We start from the raw sequence: 19,840 nt of genomic DNA on the forward strand, positions 1-19,840 counted from the left end.
TTCATCATAGCAATTTTGAATCCACCGCTGGATAAAGGCCAAATCGCCCATCTCCGCTCCAGACTTTTAACTGAAAATAATCCTGGACATTCTGATATTCTGACATTGGACATTTCTGCCAATTTTTTTTTCTTTTTTACTGCATTTGTATTAAAAAAAACAGCTGGAGCCTGAGAGACACCTGCAGGATAGAGGCAGTACAGCAAGTAAGTTGCTGATTTATCAGTGCTGAATTTCATTGTTCTCCCCTTCTACTAATAACACCACATGCAAAAACTAAAAACAAAAATTGGACAAACTCCCCACAGCAGAACCCTTTCGAAATATTATTTGGACACAGGAGGATTCCCATGTAAACAAAACAAAACCATGAATACATCTTTAACGATGCATATTTTTAAAAGACCATATTAAACAAAAAAAACGTATTAAAATATAGTTTTAAAAAATAGCAACATCACACGTGCTTTTGAATTTTCCACAACATGTCCAACAACTACACCCGCCCTCGTCCGTTGAAACCGTGTTTAAATATCGTCCATGAGGCTCTATTTAACATTTCCTAACCACGCGGGCTCCTCAATACAGATATGAAAGGCACGGGGAGGTTAAGGCCTGCGTCGAAACTTAGCGAATAATCTTCATTTGCATTTTTTTTTAATGAACGTTCGCTCCACCGTTTGCGACATCTATTTCTGCCAGGAGAGGCACACGTTCGAGCGAGACGGAATTACGGTGGCTCCGTGTGGCTGAAGGACAGACTGCTTACAGCTGCTGGGGGAGGTGGCACAGCCTGAGCAGCAAAGCCGTAGGGAGGGCGGCAGGATGGCTGGAATGGGCGGGCAAACGACTGCGAGGGCAGGTGATACAGGAGGGGACCCCAGGAAGGGAGGAGAGGATGGGGGAATAGCTGAGGGTAGGGGGGTGGGGAGTGTGGGGGGGGGTGGGGAGGGTGGGGGGGGGAACATCGCGTTGCTTTCTAGGGAGAGATACAGGCAACGTAGCTCATGTAGTTTCCTCCTCCCAAGCCTCATCACAGCTCATCGTGGTTCTCGGCATCCTCCTCCGCCTTCAGCTTGAATTCCGGCGCCGTGATGCGACCGTCCTTGTTGCGGTCCTGGTTAGTAAACATTTCACCAATGACCTTGTCCGGATCCGAGCCGGGGGCGAGCCGCCCCTTGCCGGCCGCCACCTCCGCCTTGAGGTAGGCGGTGAACTGCGCACACGAGACGACGACACAGAGGGAGGAGGTCAGAGGTCGGTGGCGAGTTAGCCCCGTCGCGTCGGGAGAGGCTAAGAGGGGGTTACACAGCTCCCCCCCCTCTCCTGCTGAAAGCTCAGCCTCCCTTCTTAATACTGGTTCCATTAAGCAACAGGCAGTGCAGCCTTTCCTTACATGCATCGGGGTTGAACACTAGAGGACAATGCATGATGCAAAAAAGTAGACCATATTTCAAATGTGTTTAACGTTAACATTGACACGGTCATGCCCCTCCCCCCCCATTCACAAAATAGTAAAAAAGAACCGATTCTTCGATCAAATTGCAACCCAAAATCACGATGGTTTATCTAAATCCACAGGGTTGGGTAGAAGTGCGGAGTGGTCAACCATTACACCTCTAATTAACGAGCTCTCTCTCCTCCGCTATGCCCACCTGCGTGCGAGTGTATCTCACCTCCTCCAAATCGACATGGCCATCTTTATTGCTGTCCATGAGCTCAAAGAGGTTGGTGGGCACATCCCCGTCCCAGATGAAGAGGTATCCCTCGGGCAGGCCCTCCTGCAGAGCCACGAGCTCCAGGTCAAACACGAGCACGGCGCTCCCTGGAACGTCGCCATCTGTGAGGAGACACCGGGAGAAACGCGAAAACGAGCATTAAGTAGAGGCACACACCCATAGAGGCGCAGGAAACTAACGCACGGGCGGATAGAGCAAATACAATTATTAGCACGGTTGGCTACATACGGTACGAAAGAAGTTCAGCATATGTACATATACGTGGGTCCTGATAACGGTGCCAATGACACAGAGAAAAAATGGCATGAAGACATCACGTGACGTATGATGTCACATGGCCTGCCAGCAATTGCTAGTTTCATTATGTGGCCTGCTGCTAAATGCAGTTGAAGAATCCAGCTCAAAACATGTTAGGTGACTTGTCAAGGTCTCGGCCCGATGCTTTGGCCAAAGAGAAACGTTATAAGACTCCTGCAAACGTGGCACGAGGTGGAGTGGGGGTAGGGAACCGAGTAAAAAACAGAGATGAAACCAATCCGTGCGGCACTGGTTTGAAATCCCTCACCGATGCCCTGCTCGCCGTATCCCAGGTGCGGAGGGATGATCGCCATGCGCTTTTCGCCGACACACATTCCCGTGAGCGCCTGGTCCAGCCCCAGCACCACACGGCCACTGCCCAGTATCAGGTCGTACGTCTTTCCATACTTGTGCCTGTCCCACGCGCACACGTCGGCACAGTGTGTGTGAGTGTGCGCAGAAAACAGAGCAAATACGCACGCAGGTGCTCAACATGTGTGATCGCATTCGCGCTCTTGTCCAGACACTGCTGGATGAGAACCTCCCCATGCTGTGTCAGTGGTGAGAGGTTGTTTGACCGTACTTCAACCATGATGGTCGGTGCGAGTTGGTACGCAAACACTGGTCAGTGAGGGGTGAAGGTGGGGAGCATAGACGATGGAGTTTGCTGCACTGCCCTCTGCTAACCACCACCAAGCCCCACAGGAGCCATGAGCAATCTGCTGTGCATGGTGATCACCTATTCAAGTACTTTCCAGGCTCAACCCTGCATGGCTTTCGAGATCTGGTGAGATCGGGTGCATTCCGGGTGACTTGGGTCATAGGCCCGGTCATGGTCTTAGAGATTCATCCAAAAGGGTAAGTGCCGCCACGAATACGGCGCTACTTCCGCCATTTTCCCACCAAAAATCGTTGTCACATTGCGTCGATTGACTTACGGGGCCTGAGGGCACATCTCCCTCAACGTGATTATAAATGGCGCGACAGGCCGCCGTGAGTGCACCCAAGATGGATCGCACGGGTGTCGCGTGCCCATCGTCCCGTATCCGCGCATGTGCCCTCACGAGGAGTCGAGCGGTGAGCCGTCCATGTAGGTCCCGTTGTAGTGCACCTGCACCAGGTCTCCCTTGCGCGACTTGCGGAAGCACTCCTCTGGCTGGAAGTAAGAGTCCGTCTGCACCTCGTCCTTGGGGTTGTGGAAGTCGATGAGGTTGATGTCGAAAACCAGCACGGCCGAGCCCGGGATGGAGCCTTGCATGATTCGGAGACACAAGCAGACACGACGCTTAAGATAACCAGTTTGGGGTATATGCTAAGCCTCATGTTGTTTCGATGAATTCGATGTTTTTGACAAGAGCAACGACATTGAGGAAATCCAACCGATAAACATGAGCAAGTGCAGAAATGAGTGTGTCTGTCTAGACCTCTGAAAATACGAAATGAAGCAACAAGAGAACGAGTGGGACAAGAGGTGGTGACACTGATGGAGATGATCCAAGAAAGATGACCCCGGCGGTTTACACACGTGTCCAGATTTACACGCGTGACCAGGTCTACGCGCATGTCCAGGAGGGCAACATATGTGCTGGGTTGGCATAGCGAAGAAAGATATCAGACAAAAATGGCGACAAGTAAGCTGTGAAGCTGGTGCGAGACAGAAATAGGAGAGATCAGCCCCATCGTCTAGAAAATAAGGGGAATTAACGAAGGAGATTGTGGTCATAACCGGGCCTGAAATTTCCCTACCAACGCAACAGGCTAAAAGTAAGCACAGAGCTCATCCAAAGGAGGAGTTTGTGGAAAAGGAGGTGGACATTTATGGGTGCAACTCAAGTATCCGGGCTATCCCTCCCCACCATTACCCTGCATCGTTAATCGAGAGCTGACCGTACATTGAAGTGTTGCCGCATGGCGGAAACCCGAGCCAACAGAGTGTGCCGCTGGATGGAAGCTGCTGCAGCAAGGTTGTGTTCCGCGGGCGCGTCGTACCTGTGCCGCCCTCTCCGTAGCCAAGGTGGGGCGGGATGGTGACGATGCGGCGCTCGTTGACGCACATGTCCAGCAGCCCCTCCTCCATGCCCGCGATGATATTGCCCAGCCCCAGGTAGGTGTTGTACGTCCGGTTGCGCGAGTGGCTGCAATGCAAGAATTTGGATAAATTACAGCTCGAAGAAATGAAGCTACAAGCCCGGCTGTCAGGTGATATCCGAATTGGTCCTGGGTTCGCTCTAGACCCCAAGCTGCACTGACCAGCGTGTCAGTGAAGTATAGTCAAACAACCCCCCATGGCTGATGCCGCATGCCATGCCCTTCGATAAAGGACTGCGCATTTTTTTTTATTTGTCACATATGTTGAACTTCTTTTGCACCGTGTGCAGACAACCGTGCTAATCGGAGGTATGGGGGAAGGACAACAAGCTGAACACAAAAAGCAGTTCAAAATAAATTAGTTTTCAATCTGCATGATTTCAAAGTGCATAGCCCCAGTGACTTCCTAATATCGGATGGAAGAGCGTTCCAGACCGCCGCAGAAGCGTGCGATGGTTGGGGGGGGGGCATCTTGCGTGGCACTGCGAACATTGTGAAGAAGGTCGCACCTTGAGTCGAACGGGGTCCCATCGAGCAGGGTTCCGTTGTAGTGGTAGCGCACGTAGTCACTCGACTTGGTCTTACGGGTGCAGTTCTCGGGCACGAGGTACGTCTTAATGTCCACCCGGTCGTTTGGGTTGTGCAGGTCCAGCAGGAGAACGTCGAACACGAGGCTGGCCTGCGCCGGGATCACGGGGTCTGTGCGCGTGACGCCGCAGTAAGGAGACAACGAGACACACAAAATGTAGCACAAGGATTACGGGCAGAAACGCCGCCAGCGCAGAGTTGGCATTCTCACCCTGTGGTCAGCATAAGCGTGCACAACACAGGAGGATATGTAGATGTATAGCTGCTTTGTCAATCCTCTGCTGGATGAGAACCTCCCCACGCTGTGCGGTTCAACTCTACTGAGCATCTTTCCGAGATCGCATGATGCAAACACAACGCCGCTCTGTTTATATGCAATGAAGAAGGGCTATTGCTCGAAATGTCATCTACTCGTGTTGCTGACAAATGTGTCGAGTTTCTTTGTTATTTGCCTTTTCCGAGATCTGATGAGATCAGGCACAATGCAGGTGATGGGCGAGCGCCATGCGTGACACAGGCTGCTGCGAGGATACATTGTGAGCAGAGAGCAGTGCAGCAATTTCCACTGTTGTACTGTGCTACATCCCAACGTCCGTGCTCCCCACCTTCACCAACCTGCACTGACCAGTGTGAAGTATGGTCAAATAATCCCCATGACACGCACTAAACGTCAGACATCATGTTAGACAACATGTGGTACAACTCAAAAACACACCACAGAGCTATAGAGGGTCCATGTGTACCGAAATAAAATTGAGAAAAAGATCCCCCGCAGAGCCTTTAACAGATTGCTGCGGCAAGTGCTGTTAGCGAGCACCTATGAAGGCTGGCACGGCACACGAGGGGGTGGGGGCCAACTCCACTGTCGGCCACCTTTGTTTCCCCAGTGCTGATGTTCACACACCACACCAGGTATTCATTTAAGTCCGAGTTTACCTAAAGGAAGCCCAGAACCGGTTCAAATATTCGCCACTGTTATAGGTCAAAAATGAGAATTGAACTCGGCTCGCCGGGTTTGCAGCACAGTGCGCTAACCACCCACTACCCGACCACCCCCCAAACTGTAACACACACACACAATGAGACAGGAGGGGCCATACGCTCACCGTATCCAGACTCTCCGTAGCCCAGTTGAGGCGGGATGGTAACAAAGCGCCTCTCGTTAACGCACATGCCCAGCAAGCCCTGGTCCATGCCCGCGATGAGCCAGCCCATGCCCACGTACGTGTTGTACGTCGACTTGCGGGTGTAACTGTAGAAGGCACAGTGGGATTGGGTTTGGAGCGACAAATTAGTTATGAAGGATGGGGGGCCGAAGACAATGGAATTCAGGGTGGCATGTTTTACAATGATTGCCAATGGTCTAGAAACATGCCACTCATTCAGCTCTGTCGAACTGGTGGCGTAAACAAGGCTCAGAACATTGTTCATGCTGTGAGTTGGTCACATGACATGCATGCAAAGCATGATGGGAGTTGTGTCTTCCTGCTGATTTTAAGCACACCTTTCCAGTGTTCTTATATCTCAATAATGAAAAGCGGTAGCCAAGGAATGCAATGCATTCAAGGGTACGTCAACCGACGAGTTGGAGTTAAATTAACGCATATACAGGTGCTTGGGGGATTATTACAGTGCAAGATTGTGAAAAGTGGCTGTCAACTTGAGGACGTCTTCAATCAGCAGTGGATTGACATGGCTCATGATGATGTTTGGCAAAGGATGAAATAATCTTCGTGCCATCCATGTGCAATTTCTTAAATACAGTTGCTTCATCCTAAAAAACGCGAATTATAGATTTACTCTATTTAAAGGTGAGGTCTTGGTCAAGTGGCATTTCATTAAACACTTTAGCTAACACAAGTAAAACAGTAACATCTTTTGGGGAGTTAAATCGGCCCTTGTATATTTTAATCACAGAAAGATGCATGTGAGAAAAAACAGAAAAAGTGCAGCAGCAGGTCGCTGGGTGCTTTAGGGTCAGAGGTCAGAGTACTGAGGTGGCAGTACTGAGAGCCTGAGTTTGAATCCAGGTATCAGCCACTTGTGGTTCAACGGGGTTCTCAAGTATAGCAAGTTGGTAGTTTAAACTCGGTCACCGAGGACTTTACAAAAACAATCATCTTACATGTTGGTATTTCACTTGATCTGGTTCACCAAAGTACACTTCACTCTTTACAGGGCCAGCTGCCACTGCTGTCCCTTTGACGACACTGCAGCAGGGTGTTAGAATTATTTGAGATGACATGTGATGCCGAGGCACTCTCTAAGGCGCACCGCAAATGCAAAAGTTGAATCCTCATCCCTTACCTGGAGTCGAAGGGTGTGCCATCGAGCAGTGTGCCATTGTAGTGGTAGCGCACGTAGTCGGTGGACTGCACCTTGCGCTCGCATGGTTCGGGCAGGGAGTACGTGTGCACGGCCACCTTGTCCTCGGGGTTCCACACATCCACGAGCAGCACGGAGAAGAACAGCTCCGCATTGGCTGGGATCGAGTCGCCTGCACATGTGGTGGGAGACGGAGAGAAAGAGAGGAGGGAGATTCAAAGCGCTCGCCCGCGTCTCCACTCTGTAGCACAACCGCGAAAGGTCGCCGCAGTGGTGCACCGAGACGGTGTTTGTCCGAGTGTCGCGTGCGAGTGTCCCGTACCGAGGCCCTCCTTGCCGTAGCCGAGCGCCGCGGGGACACGGATGGTCCGCAGCTCGTTGACGCACATGCCCAGCAGGCCCTGATCCATGCCGGCGACCATCAGCTTCTTTCCCACAAACATGTTGTAGGTGGAGCCCTTCTCGTAGCTGCACACAATAGCAGGAGCAAAAAAACACAAAAACATCTTATTGTGTTAAAGTGTCCCTTTGAGAGCACCACGCCGCTGCTGATTTATCCAAAGACGGCTGTCCATCATTCCGCGTATGGCTGAAGAAACCAGATGAGCAATGTATAAAAGAAAAATCATCGAAGTTTCTCCTTTGCAAAATGCACGCGTGGTGTTTGAGAAAGAGTGACCTGCCCTGGAGAGTGGCCAAAAAAACATTAAACCGAATGCCTGCTCCCTTGAGACACCTACTGACGGAGTGATGAATGACGATATTTTTTAAATTACCTTCATGCTGTACTACTTTTTATTTCATGGAATGTTTGTTTTCATCATCATTACTATAATCATACTACTATTGTTAGAATGAAAGACTTTTGTAAATGATTCCACTTAAAATCTGAAAACCAAAAGTGGTACACATTTGAGCCCTTTCTGCAAGTGGCAGCCTTCATGTTTTTACAGCTATGGTGCAAAAGACATCTCCAAAGCTATGATTCAGAAATATCCATGTAAATACTGTAGATGTATTTGCACATGGGCGAAACAGTAAAGGATTTTATTAATAATACGTGTGTATTTATAACTACATGAAAAATAATTAAAAAGCCTATTTTACAAGGAAGAATGTGGTGCAAAGGGGAAATTACGAACAGATGTGTGAATTCATTGGTTACAGACCTCGGCGTTTTAACAACAAAACACTACGTGTTACAGCCATTTGACAATTCACTGCTGCATCATGAAGGCGTCCAGATGCCATTTATTTCACGAGGGCACAGTTTGACAAAATTTCATCATTCTGTGTAAGTGAAGTTGAGGGTGGTGTTCATGACCTCTGCAGATGTAACAAATCACTGATGCTAGCTGTGACCCAGAATACAACTCGGATCACCGGGTTCATAATGCAGTGCGCTAACCACTGCGTTACTGCTTCTTGGCAGAAGGGGGACCTCACCTGGCATTTTGCCTAGAGCCTTCAATAACTATTTGGCGGCCCTGCTAGGCAGCTTCACTGTATGCTCATTCATTGATGTGTCACCAGGACACACGAGGTTTACAACAAATGTGTTAAATAGTCCCGAGAAAAAGATATAATGATTGACGTGTAATGATGAGCACAATATCTTGACATCATGAAAGAATGGCGTAGCACAAACTAGTAAATGTCCTTTCCCACTGACTGTGGTCCTGGTGTTGATCTTACAATTCTATGACGATAGCCATGTACAGAATCAAACTTTGTCTCGCCGAGTTCGTAGCAGTGTGCTAACCATTGTGCCACAGCTCTCCAACGTAACATTCCTTGCGCCTAAGTGAATTAATGAAAGAAAAAAAAAGATGCGTTGCTTAACGGAATCATGCATTGGATCTCTTTTGGCAAAGGGTGTCGTCATCTGCCACAGGCATGTCAGACCCCCTGAAAGAAGGAGGGCCATGGCGTGACTTCCATATGTGAATCCCAGTGGTGGGGATGGGCGCTCTAGGCCACCAGATAGCCCTTAGCGATTGGTCAGTGAAAAGCAGAAACTTTTTCTGCCACGTTGGTGATATATTCCACCCACTCCATGCCCTTGGAAAACTGCTACGTGGCCCAATTTCCTTGCAGACAAGGCACCCAATTTTGCAAATAGATATAAACGAGCTTTATTTATAACTTATATAAAAAAAACGTATCTGTGCAATTTTCAGTGTTGCATTATAGGTAATAACATGTACAATTCTCTCTCTTTTGTATCTCCAGTTTGAAAAAGAAAAAAGATTTTCTCCCACCGGCTTTCAGGCCTTGTAGACGATTGTTAACCAACTGTATATCTCAACACAAAACACATCTGCACTGGTTTCACCATACTGGAGGTAATCAGCAATACATAGAAATACCGTGCAATTGATTCAGCTGGATTTCCCACTGGCAACTTTCTGGAGACAAAGCCATTATGGAGATAATGGAGCAATTGCTGATATGCATTAATGATGCCGAATCAGTTTGATACTTAGTAAATGGTCTCGTGACATGATTGCAGGTTTGTAGTAATGATGATGTCGGGGTCTGCTATGTTCGATACGACGTCAATTGTTTGGTGATATTTTTGACACCATTTAATGTCCACCTTAGCAACACCTAGCGACGTTGAGGTTCGTTTGGTGACATTTCAACTTGCAAAGAGTACTAATCCCATATCTGCATTTTCCAGAAATATGCTAAATTTATCTGTTGATATGAAAATGTATTTGTCAAGGCGCTCTTCCTCCCCTAACCCAGCTTAAATATACGCTGCCAAGCTTGGTGGTGTTCATTCAGACGCTGTCTTTCAGACAGACCTGTTCTTCACCTGAGGACGTCTGCTTGCGTTGTTGCCGAAACGTCGTGAGAATTGTATTATTTTATGATGTTTTATTTTTATTATTTTATTATCTCCCTTCTACGTGACTTTACCGAAAGAACCAAGAAGATGAATCCCTGCAGTCACGAAAACTTTAAATCGAAAATTTGCAAAGAGTTGTCGACAAACATCAACGCACCAAACACCGGCGGCCGGAGGGGAGAGGAGAGAGGGTGGCGATGCAAAAAAAGCTGCCTCGAGTTTGGAAGACGCAGGGAAGGAAAGGACAAGAGTCTAAGTGGTTGACACAAACTGCAAGGAGATTTCAACGAGGGAAGCGGCCACGTGCCCCAACGGCAACGTGAATTGCGAGCGCGACTCGGAGCGAGAATGTTTGGAAGTCTCAGAAGAGGCTTGTTGCGGCAAGTTTTGGCTTATTGGTGGGCCCCCTGGCTGCGTGAAGCTGCATTGTGGTGGATGTGTGTCTCCTTTGTGCACTGTACTTCTTACTTCTTGCCAGCGACTGTTACTGCAGAAATATGCGAACAACGTAGCATGTGTAAAGTGTCGATCACACTGCTGTGTGTGTCAATAGCGTATGCACGTGACATGTTTAAAGCTCCGACGGTACTGAATAATCCTGACGCCTGTTATTACCATTAAAATATGAGCGATCCGTTTATAGATACCCGGTTGGTTACAAGTCGGATAACTCACCGACGAGACATGAGCAGGGTATCTAGAAATGGATCCAAGTTGAAATCACGCCTGCCGCATGTTAACATAATAAACAATCCCGTCCCGACGTCTTGTTGCAACTGCGTAACTAACAACAACAATTTAATCCACTGCTGGCTGGATTAAGGGCCTCCCATCTCACCGGGGGCGTTGTTTGACCATACTTCACCACTGTGGTTTACTCTGTGTGGGTTCTAGCCCGGCACAAAGACAAAGATCCCCCGTGTAGCCTCTTAACAGACTTGGGGCAAGTGCAGCTAGCGAGTAGCACCTATGAAGGACGGACAAGGCACACGAGGTGGGGGGGGGGGGCAGCACAACCACGCCCGACCGCCTTTGTCTCCCTCGTGGCGACGTTTACGACAACACCGCACCAGGTGTTCATTCGAGGCCGAGTCGACCTAGAGGAGGCCCAGAGCCCGTTCAAATAATCGGGAATAGAACTCGGGGTCACCGGGTTCGTAGCGCTGACCGCTACGCCACCGCTCCCCGGCCACTCAAATCTCTCACTCACACAGAGAGTGACATAACACACAGAGGAGACACACACAGAGAGGAGACACACAGAGTGACAACACAGAGAGTAGACACACAGAGAGAAGAGACACACACAGTGACATAACACACAGAGGAGACACACAGAGTGACATAACACAGAGACACACACACAGTGACATAACACACAGAGAGAGAGAGGACACACAGAGTGACATAACACACAGAGAGAGGAGACACACACACAGAGGGGACACACACACACAGAGACAGAGGACATTTTGCAAGTGCGCATGTCGTATTCATATGCCTGTCACCGACTCCGCTAAGAGTAGTCGAACTTTAAAAATGTCTCGGTTCATTGGAAAAACATTTTTTGAAAAAAAAATGTAAAAAAAAATGCTCACGCTAACACATTCCTAAAAAAAACAGTTGCGAGAAGGAATATTATTGTATTAGTTGTTACACATCTCGCAACGTTAGGGCAATGAACAGCTGTGACGTGCACACGACCGTGCAGTTACTGCTGCTGCTGTTTCACGCAGTTCATCAGCAGCTGCTTGCCATCATCCATCCACTGCTAGATGCCAACAATTATTAACAATTCGCATTTAAAAAAAAAATCAGTGCATATTCTCCCAGCTTGTGACATCGCTCACACCGACAAGAGTAGGGGTGCTATTAATATTCGTCCTATTCTCTATCCACTGCTGGATGACAGCCAACCTCGCGCGGTTCGGTGACCACTCTCCACTGATTGTTCAGCCGTGGCCCGGGGGGGGGGGCGTTGAAGCGGATTTAGAAGCGACATTTAACGCGTAACTTAGAACTCTGCAATCGAACAAATGCGAGTAGTAGGTTTCGTTTTGGTGGTGGTGGTGGTGAAACCCGGGAGCATCATCCGTGAGCGGGGTTCCTGATGAGTTTGCGGTGATTGGGGAGGCGCCGCTTAACAAAATGCGAGTCGAAAGTTTCGTTTTGGTGGTGGTGGTAGTGGGGAAACCCGGGAGCCTCATCCGTGAGCCTCATCCGTGAGCGTGGTTGCCGATGAGTTTGAGTGGGTGGGTGAGTAGGCACCGATCACCTGCTGGTAGTGTTTGGTTGTTGGTGGTTGTGTTTGTTGAGAGATGATCGTCTTACCTGGAGTCGAACGCCTTGCCGCCCTTCAACGTCCCGTTGTAGTGGAAGCGCACGAAGTCACCGCTCGCCACCCGCCGTGGACACTCCGCCGGCGAGGAGACGGACTTTACCTCCACCGCATCCACCGCCGCCTTCTTGCCAGACGCGCCCGACACGGTCGTGATCACTGCCACCGCCGCCAGCAGCAGCAGCAGCTTCGTCACCGTCATCAACGTTGTCGATCCGTCGCTGATCGACATCGTTTAAGTCGTCAAACCTCGGGCCAGCGAAGGGAGGAATAAATGGAAATTCCGCTAACTCGGCCAAGCGGAATTTGAGATTAGCGGTGAAGCGCTGGGTGGTGTTGAACTTTCACCTTCGTTACACACCCCTCTTACTCAAAAGCAAACTAAGTTTTATTCTAAACCAAACTTGGATTTAATTTAACCGTGAAAACTTTCTTTGGAGGCAACTCAAACAATGGAAAACGTTCGCCCTCCTCCTCCTCGGTTGGGGTTTGCGGTTTTTTTTTGTGTGTTGTTGTCGCTGGCCGCTCGGTGTCGTGGTTTTCTCTAGAAGGGAGCGAAGGCGGCGATGCTGTAGGGGATGGAGGGGAAGAGAAACGAGGGAGGGGATGATGATGAGGAGGAGGGTTGATGATGGGCGGGACTGATGGGGGGAAACTGGAGAGGGGGAGAAGCCACGTCTCTGAATTCTTTGCACGGTGGGGCTGGGCCCCTTTTGGTGCTTCACTGTATTAGGGGCAGAGGCAATACCCCACCCCACTTCCCCACCCCACCTCCAGCGTCTCTCTTGCAACAAAGTTGCATCGTCCCGCTAGCTTGCCCCCACCACCCCCTTGTATGTAAAGGTTGATCCAGATGTCGTGTGACCTCCTACCCACCACCTCCCACTCCACCTCATGCCCCCATTCAAGTCTATAAAAACTTCATATATTTTTTTAAATAGGAAAGGGTTTATTTAAAACGGATTAATATGCAAAAGGGGGAAGAAATATCGGGGTCTCAAAAGAACAGAAACCTCCGATGGATAATTTTGGTCGCGAAAAAGCCTTCGTGTTAAACTCGTTGAGGGTCCCAAGACATCTGGACCACCCTGTAAGCTGACCTTCTTTCGCGCCGTACGTATCCAACCGTGCTAATCGGAGGTGCGGCTGGGGGGGGGGGACTACAACACAACACATGAAGCAGTTATAAATAAGTGAGTTTTCAATGTAGATGATTTAAAAGTGCATAGCTCCAGTGGCTTCCCAATATCGGAAGAGCGTTCCAGACGGCCACCGCAGAAGCGCATCTGACGATCGTCTTTGTACGACGGTTCAGCCAATAGCCACCGCCGAGGATGATCAGAGTTCGCGTGATGATGGTTTATGCCCCTTGGACGAAATCAACCAAAGCATGGTGGTGCGTTTGTGGCGTTCCGTGTAATGACATCAATCCCCTCTGTGCATCAATCCCGCATTGACCAGCGTAGGTTGAAGAAGTTATGGTCAAACAACCCCCCATGGTCGATACTAAGGCTGAACGATTAATCAATTTGAAATCGAAATATTTTTTTTGCGATTTGAAGTCATATTACTTATTGGAATTGTTTTATTTTTTATTTTTATAACTTTATTTATTTATTTAACTTAACAATTGTTCTATGTTTGATTGTTCTATTTCAATTAAAACATTTTAATAAATACATTTTGGAAGCAATTTATATCTTTTAAGTTCTCATCCTTGCATTCGAATATATAGAGCAGTTCATACTTTATGGTATCATGTGGTAATGCTCCATCACATGTTTTACATCTATTACACAGCGAATGTTGAACTGAAGCTTGACTTAAAACATTTTATCGCAATCGCAATTAGATATTTTCCCCAAATCGTTCAGCCCTAGTCGACACTGCGATAACATGTGACAGTATTGAGGCAAGCTTCAACTAAGAGCAGCCTCACACCACTCGGTGTCAGGAATGTCCATGAAGCAGATGGGGGAACTTTAGAGCCCGCGGGGCTATACCCGGCACACGACTTAGTTTCATGCACCACGTGGCCCAGCTACCACGCAGTATTCGAACGATATTTACCCGTCACTGCAAAGCATCTTGGCCAGGGATTACGTTCGACCTGGCATCATCAACAGTGTTTCTAATATTGGTACAACAAATTATGTCACTGTGAAAGGGGCCTCTTTGAACAATTGGCAAGGCTTCTTTGCACAGTGGCGAAAGGTAGGTAGGTGGTGTGTACGTTCATGTGTGGGGAGCGGTGGTGTAGCGGTTAGCGCGCTGCGCTTCCAACCCCGAGACCCAAATTCGATTCCCGCTCATGACCAACACCAGTGACGTTAATTTGAACCGGTCCTGTGCCTCCCCTAAGTCGACTCAGCCTCGAATGAGTACATGGTGCGGTGTCCAAACATTGCCACTGCAAAGGCGGCCGGGCGTGGTGCTTGGCCACCCACCCCCTCGCGTGCTGTTCCGGCCTTCATAGGTGCTGCTCACTAACAGCACTTGCCCCAACAGTCTGTTAAGGCTATATGAGGGACCTTTGTCTTTGTTAATGTGTGGCCCGCCAATGCTCTCTGGAGTACCATTCGGTAATAGGTTACCCACACACCCCTTTGCCATCAAGCAATACTCCTTTGTTTCAGACTTGCAAAGACATCAGTCTGAGATTGGTTGAAAACCACAGCCACGCTTGTTTGAAGATTGTTATCATGAGTCATAATAACAGCCTCCACGTGTCCACCACCAATGGTGGTGGTGATGACGTTGAGATTTGGGTGCACTGCTCTGTGGTGGGTTCGAATGCTTCTGTTCAGGTGCTGTTGAAGATCGCTCTTCAATGAAAAACGTATATATTCCATGAAGGCCATAATTGCCGCAGCATTTCCCATTGGAAATATCTATAATAGATTACTCATGGCTTTGAATATAGCGTGTCAACCCATATGGTTTACAGGCAAATTGAGTTTTCAGGTCCATACGACGTGCAAAAAAATGTCTATTTGTTGGTGTTTTTCTCTCTTGTGACTTTGTAGGATGAACGTTGAGGTTTATAAGGGCACGGGGTGATCAATAAGGTCAGCGGCACGCGTGGGAACAGAGGCGATACATTTTTCCAACTCTTTTCATAATATCCGATAAGTTAAGTGATCCAACCAATAATCGATAGAGTGATCGATTACTGGAATATTCGAACGGTTCGGCTCTAGAGTATATAGTTGAAGACGTGTGCCTCTAAGTGTATCATCGAAACGGAATGTAATCTGTATGACATAAAACTCAACACTTTCATCAATAATAATGTGACCTTAAAATAAATAACATTCAATAGGTGATGTTTCGAGCAGAGTCCCTCTTTAATAGCACATGACGAATGTGTTGAGTTTGTTGTTGTTTGTGCATCACTCACTACCAACGGAGCAGCTTGCTTTACCAAATACTGCAATGTAACGTTCATGATTTTCACGATGGATCGATTAATATCGATTCCAAAGCTCATGAATCATAAGTGGTGCAGTTTTAAATTATCGATGCTTTAATATTCGTGTGTGGATTATGATATTAATGAGTTCACGTGAACCTTGGAGCTACTAGAGACACTACAGTTTACCCCAAAATACACATCCTGTATGTACATTTTAAAAAATCAGTAGATTTCAGTGACATGCCGAGCGTTTATCTAAATATCAACTTTCCATGTTCATGGGACTTTCGGGAAAGTCACGTAGATAGGTTGAAAGAAAATAACAAAAAAAAATTACGTTTCAATCGCAACGCAAGCAATCGTCATCAGGAGAAAAAAAGAATAAACTTTCCACTTAAGCCTTGTGTTGTGCCATCACCCTTCACGAATCCGCACTAACCAGCGTGGTGAAGTATGGTCAAACAGTCGTCACGACCAACACGGCGTGGGGAAGCCTTCATCTGGCAGTGGATTGATCAAGGACTGTACACGATTGAATTATGTTGTATTGATGCATTGCTTTGCTATACAGCATTCGTTTGACCTGACAGTAACTCAGACCTTATTGGTCACCCCGTGCATCCTACAAAAGTCATATCACAAGGCAGAAACACAAATACATATACAAAACACTTTTTTTGTCCGCATTGAAACGGTTGTACGCCGTATGGACCTCAAAAACTCATTTCCCGGTACAAGAATACGGGTGATCCACATGGGTTGAAAGCTATTGCAGTACCGTTATCACTTAGATCTCCCTTAATAAAAAAGAGACTTTAGTCTGAATGAGCAATATCTGGTTCTAAACAAGGGCCGTCTGTCTAATTTGTGTGTGGGGGGGTTACTCTTTTGACCCTTGAAGTTGGCAGTCAAGGAACGCAACGCGTCTGAGATGGAGAGCGAACGAGCGAGCGAGCGAGACCACCGAAGAGACGGAGCGATGGAATCAGCTCGCGTGCGAGTGCTCCGAGTGGATCGATGCACCGCAAGGATCGTGGAGATGCGACGAGACGGCGTTGGGAGAGGGAGGGGGCCTTCATCCAGCGGTGGAATGACCCTGGCCGATGATCAGCTGCTCTCTGTGAAGCGGCAAAGGGCTGAAGTTACAATTCACAGAGAGGCGCCCACGGGCTGCGTGGAGAACAGGGTTGTGGATTTTTTTTTGGGTAAAAATTCTTTGCATTCAGCGGTTAAGCTTGGCATTTGGGAAGCTGGATATAAGCACAACTTATGTAAGCACGCTGGTTTTTTTATACACACGAATACAATTACACTGGTGGGAAGGCGAACTTCGGATACAAACACACTTTGGATATAAGCACAGCTGCCCTTTCTCGCGATGGGGTCGTGCTTATATCATGCGTATACAGTACTTCAGCATACTGCACACTTAATATGTAATTAGGCCAATCCGCGTTCATACTCCAGTGTTCATACGCCCCTTAAATCCAGCAGTGTGCCTTTTTTTTGCTACTGCTCCATATCCGGAACACACGCAGAGTGTGCCTTTGTGCGTCACACATTCACCACGTAAACCAGCGAGAAATAAATCACTCGCACATGTCGTCTTGGCTTGCGGCAGCACGAAACTGTCCGGGAAAGATGGAGTTATATTTAAAAAAAACAACTCTAAACTACTATACTGTATGTAACAACGTAATAGAGTCTGCGCAAGCAAGCGCTTTGGGATGGGACATTCCACGCGCAGGGGAACCTTGCTTTGGTTTTGGCGTGACTTTCGGAATGAAGTGTGGGCCCCCACCTCCCTCCCTCCCTCCTCCCGCAGTGCTAAAACTCTCAGAAACCGCCCTAACGGAGGCGAAAGTCTCCTTCAGTGTTGGCACTCATGCGGGCCCCTGCTCAGAGCGGTGGCGCTGTGGTTAGCGCGCACCGTGAACACCCCTGCCACGTCTTCTTGGTTCTGTCGGTAAAGTCACGTAGAAGGGAAGTAATAAAAGAATAAAAATAATACATAATCAAATAATTCTCACGACGTTTCGGCCACAACGCAAGCAGCTGTCCTCAGGTGAAGAACAGGTCTGTCGATAAGACAGAGTCTGAATGACACGTCCTGGGCTTGGAGCGTCTATTTAGGCTGGGAGGGAGGAGGAAGAGCGCCTTGACAAAAGTCAGTGGGGAGTGATTTTTTGAACCGACCATGGGGGGGGGGTGGGGGGGTGGGTGATGACCCCCGGGTGGACCTCTCTTTACCAATAAGCATTTACCAGCGTGGTGAAGTATGGCCAAACAACCACCAAATGACCGACACGGAACGAGGTATTTTGGTTGTTGTGACCATCCGGCAGTAGATTGGCAAAGGGATTACACGCTATGATAATCAGTAGGTCTCGCATAGCCTGTATGGCTTTAATAAAATACAGTATTGCGTGTAGGAATTCGCATCAGCATTTTAACCTTTGCCACGTATGTGTCTGTCCGCGGTGTATCTGTCATGAATTAGTCCTGGCTCCCAATATGCCCAACATCGCTACAAAATCAGCCCTTTGTTGCGGGTAGGTGGGGTCCATTGCAGTGCATGTGTGCGTTTTTGGGTGCACGCTCAAGCCGAACACGAATACTGCAAACCCAGTGTGCTCGCAATGGCACCACGAAGTATTTGTTTCCAGGCCACTAGACGAGACAAGAGGGGGGGGGTGTTAGACCTCATACCAGAGCGCAGCCGAGGGTGGGGAGATGGAGTGGGGGGGGTAGAGATCGGGGGAGGGAGGGAGGGATGGATGGGAAAGTTTGGGGGAGGGGTGGTGGTGGTAGTGACACGTGGCTACATTTTTGCTTCTGAAGGCCCCATGTCTCAAAAGTGATTGTACAAACTGGTTTGCACACCCATCGGCACATAACTGTAATTAGCACGAGCTACCGCTACACATATACCCCTACACGATGACGGAATGCTAATTGATAGCCCAAAAGCAAGTATTGTTCAAGAGCAAAGTATACATATGGTAAATAACCGAAACGACAATTAAACAGACGAAAAAGTCAGATATGGGTCACTTTGATGTGTTGTAGGTTATACGGCGTGTTGTTCGGTATGTCCGATGTTTCGCTCCAAGTACTGGGACCTTCATGCATTATAATCTACTCAGCATGAACGTTCTACCCATCGAAATTCGTGCATGGGGTTGGTTGCACGCTTGCATGGGGATATTTAATCCACAATTCATTGTCTAATGTGGCATTGTGTGGGCGCAAGTCCAGTCGCGCTTTGAGCCAGAACTTGCTCTTTTATTTTGACATTAATTGCAGATTTTCTGAAACGAAATAATCGCTTTGTGATGTTTCTTGCAGATGTTTCCACGAATATAAAGCAGCATGTGAGGCCAAACAACCATCACGTTTTTCTTCTCCAGGAAATGTGCTTCGTCTTGAAGAACTAATACTGTACTACAACGTACAATGTTACATTCATATCCCATATTCATAACTTAGTGAGAGCCCAGTGAAATCAAATATCTCGTTTTAGGGAGATCTGGTGCAAACAACAAATGGCCAATATATTCAGCCTATTCAACTACACCAAATTTAATTAACACAATAATTAAAAAAATCATCAAATGAAAACCAAATTTATATTAAAGGGACGTAAAAAAAAAAAATTTGAATTAAAGACATTAGATGGAAAGTGCAATTAAAGGTTGTGATTCAATGTATATTATTATACAACAAAGGGCAGGTTAAATGGAAATAATAGCAGGGATCCTTCTACTGTCCTTAACAAGAAAGTTCTGGAATTGTTGGCGGAGTGGCCGTGACGTTCCATTTTTTTCCCATTTGAAAATAAAGCGTTCCCCACCCCTTGGCGAACACGTGCGCTTTGTCAGCCTTGAAATTAACCCCCCCACACACACAAACCCACCCCCTGCATTTTCCACTCACAACCCTACAGTAGGAACCAAACCCTAACCCGAAATCCCCAGGCCATCTCGGCGAGAAAGAGGACAAAAATGCGGCTCCAACCACTATAGAGCCAGAGGCGCTGTTTCCCGAACGGCTCTCGCGAAGCAAATCCATCACTGCAACTCCGCCCCTGATCCCCTCCTTCCATCCACCTCGTCTGATCTGGGTACACCCACCCACCCCACCCACACAAAGTTGCGCCTCCTTCCAGCAACACTGGGGCTCTTCCACTCCAAACT

General features: G+C 48.0%; 1 protein-coding gene across 1 annotated transcript; it reads right to left on the minus strand.

Annotated features, from left to right (window-relative positions):
- Nucleotides 1-943: 943 nt before the first annotated feature.
- LOC144724599 (peptidyl-prolyl cis-trans isomerase FKBP9-like) lies at nt 944-12,780 on the minus strand. The gene is made up of 10 exons (XM_078603860.1): nt 12,223-12,780; nt 7,360-7,505; nt 7,020-7,209; nt 5,819-5,964; nt 4,634-4,823; nt 4,026-4,171; nt 3,101-3,287; nt 2,305-2,450; nt 1,677-1,840; nt 944-1,216 (listed from the first exon to the last, which is right to left on the minus strand). The coding sequence occupies exons 1-10, from the start codon at nt 12,459-12,461 to the stop codon at nt 1,034-1,036; spliced, it is 1,737 nt and encodes a 578-aa protein (XP_078459986.1). The 5' UTR covers nt 12,462-12,780; the 3' UTR covers nt 944-1,033.
- Between the last annotated feature and the right edge of the window lie 7,060 nt (nt 12,781-19,840).

The sequence above is a fragment of the Lampetra planeri genome, chromosome 21 (genome assembly GCF_965212315.1).
Source record: "Lampetra planeri chromosome 21, kcLamPlan1.2.h2, whole genome shotgun sequence".
Lineage (NCBI taxonomy): Eukaryota > Metazoa > Chordata > Hyperoartia > Petromyzontiformes > Petromyzontidae > Lampetra > Lampetra planeri.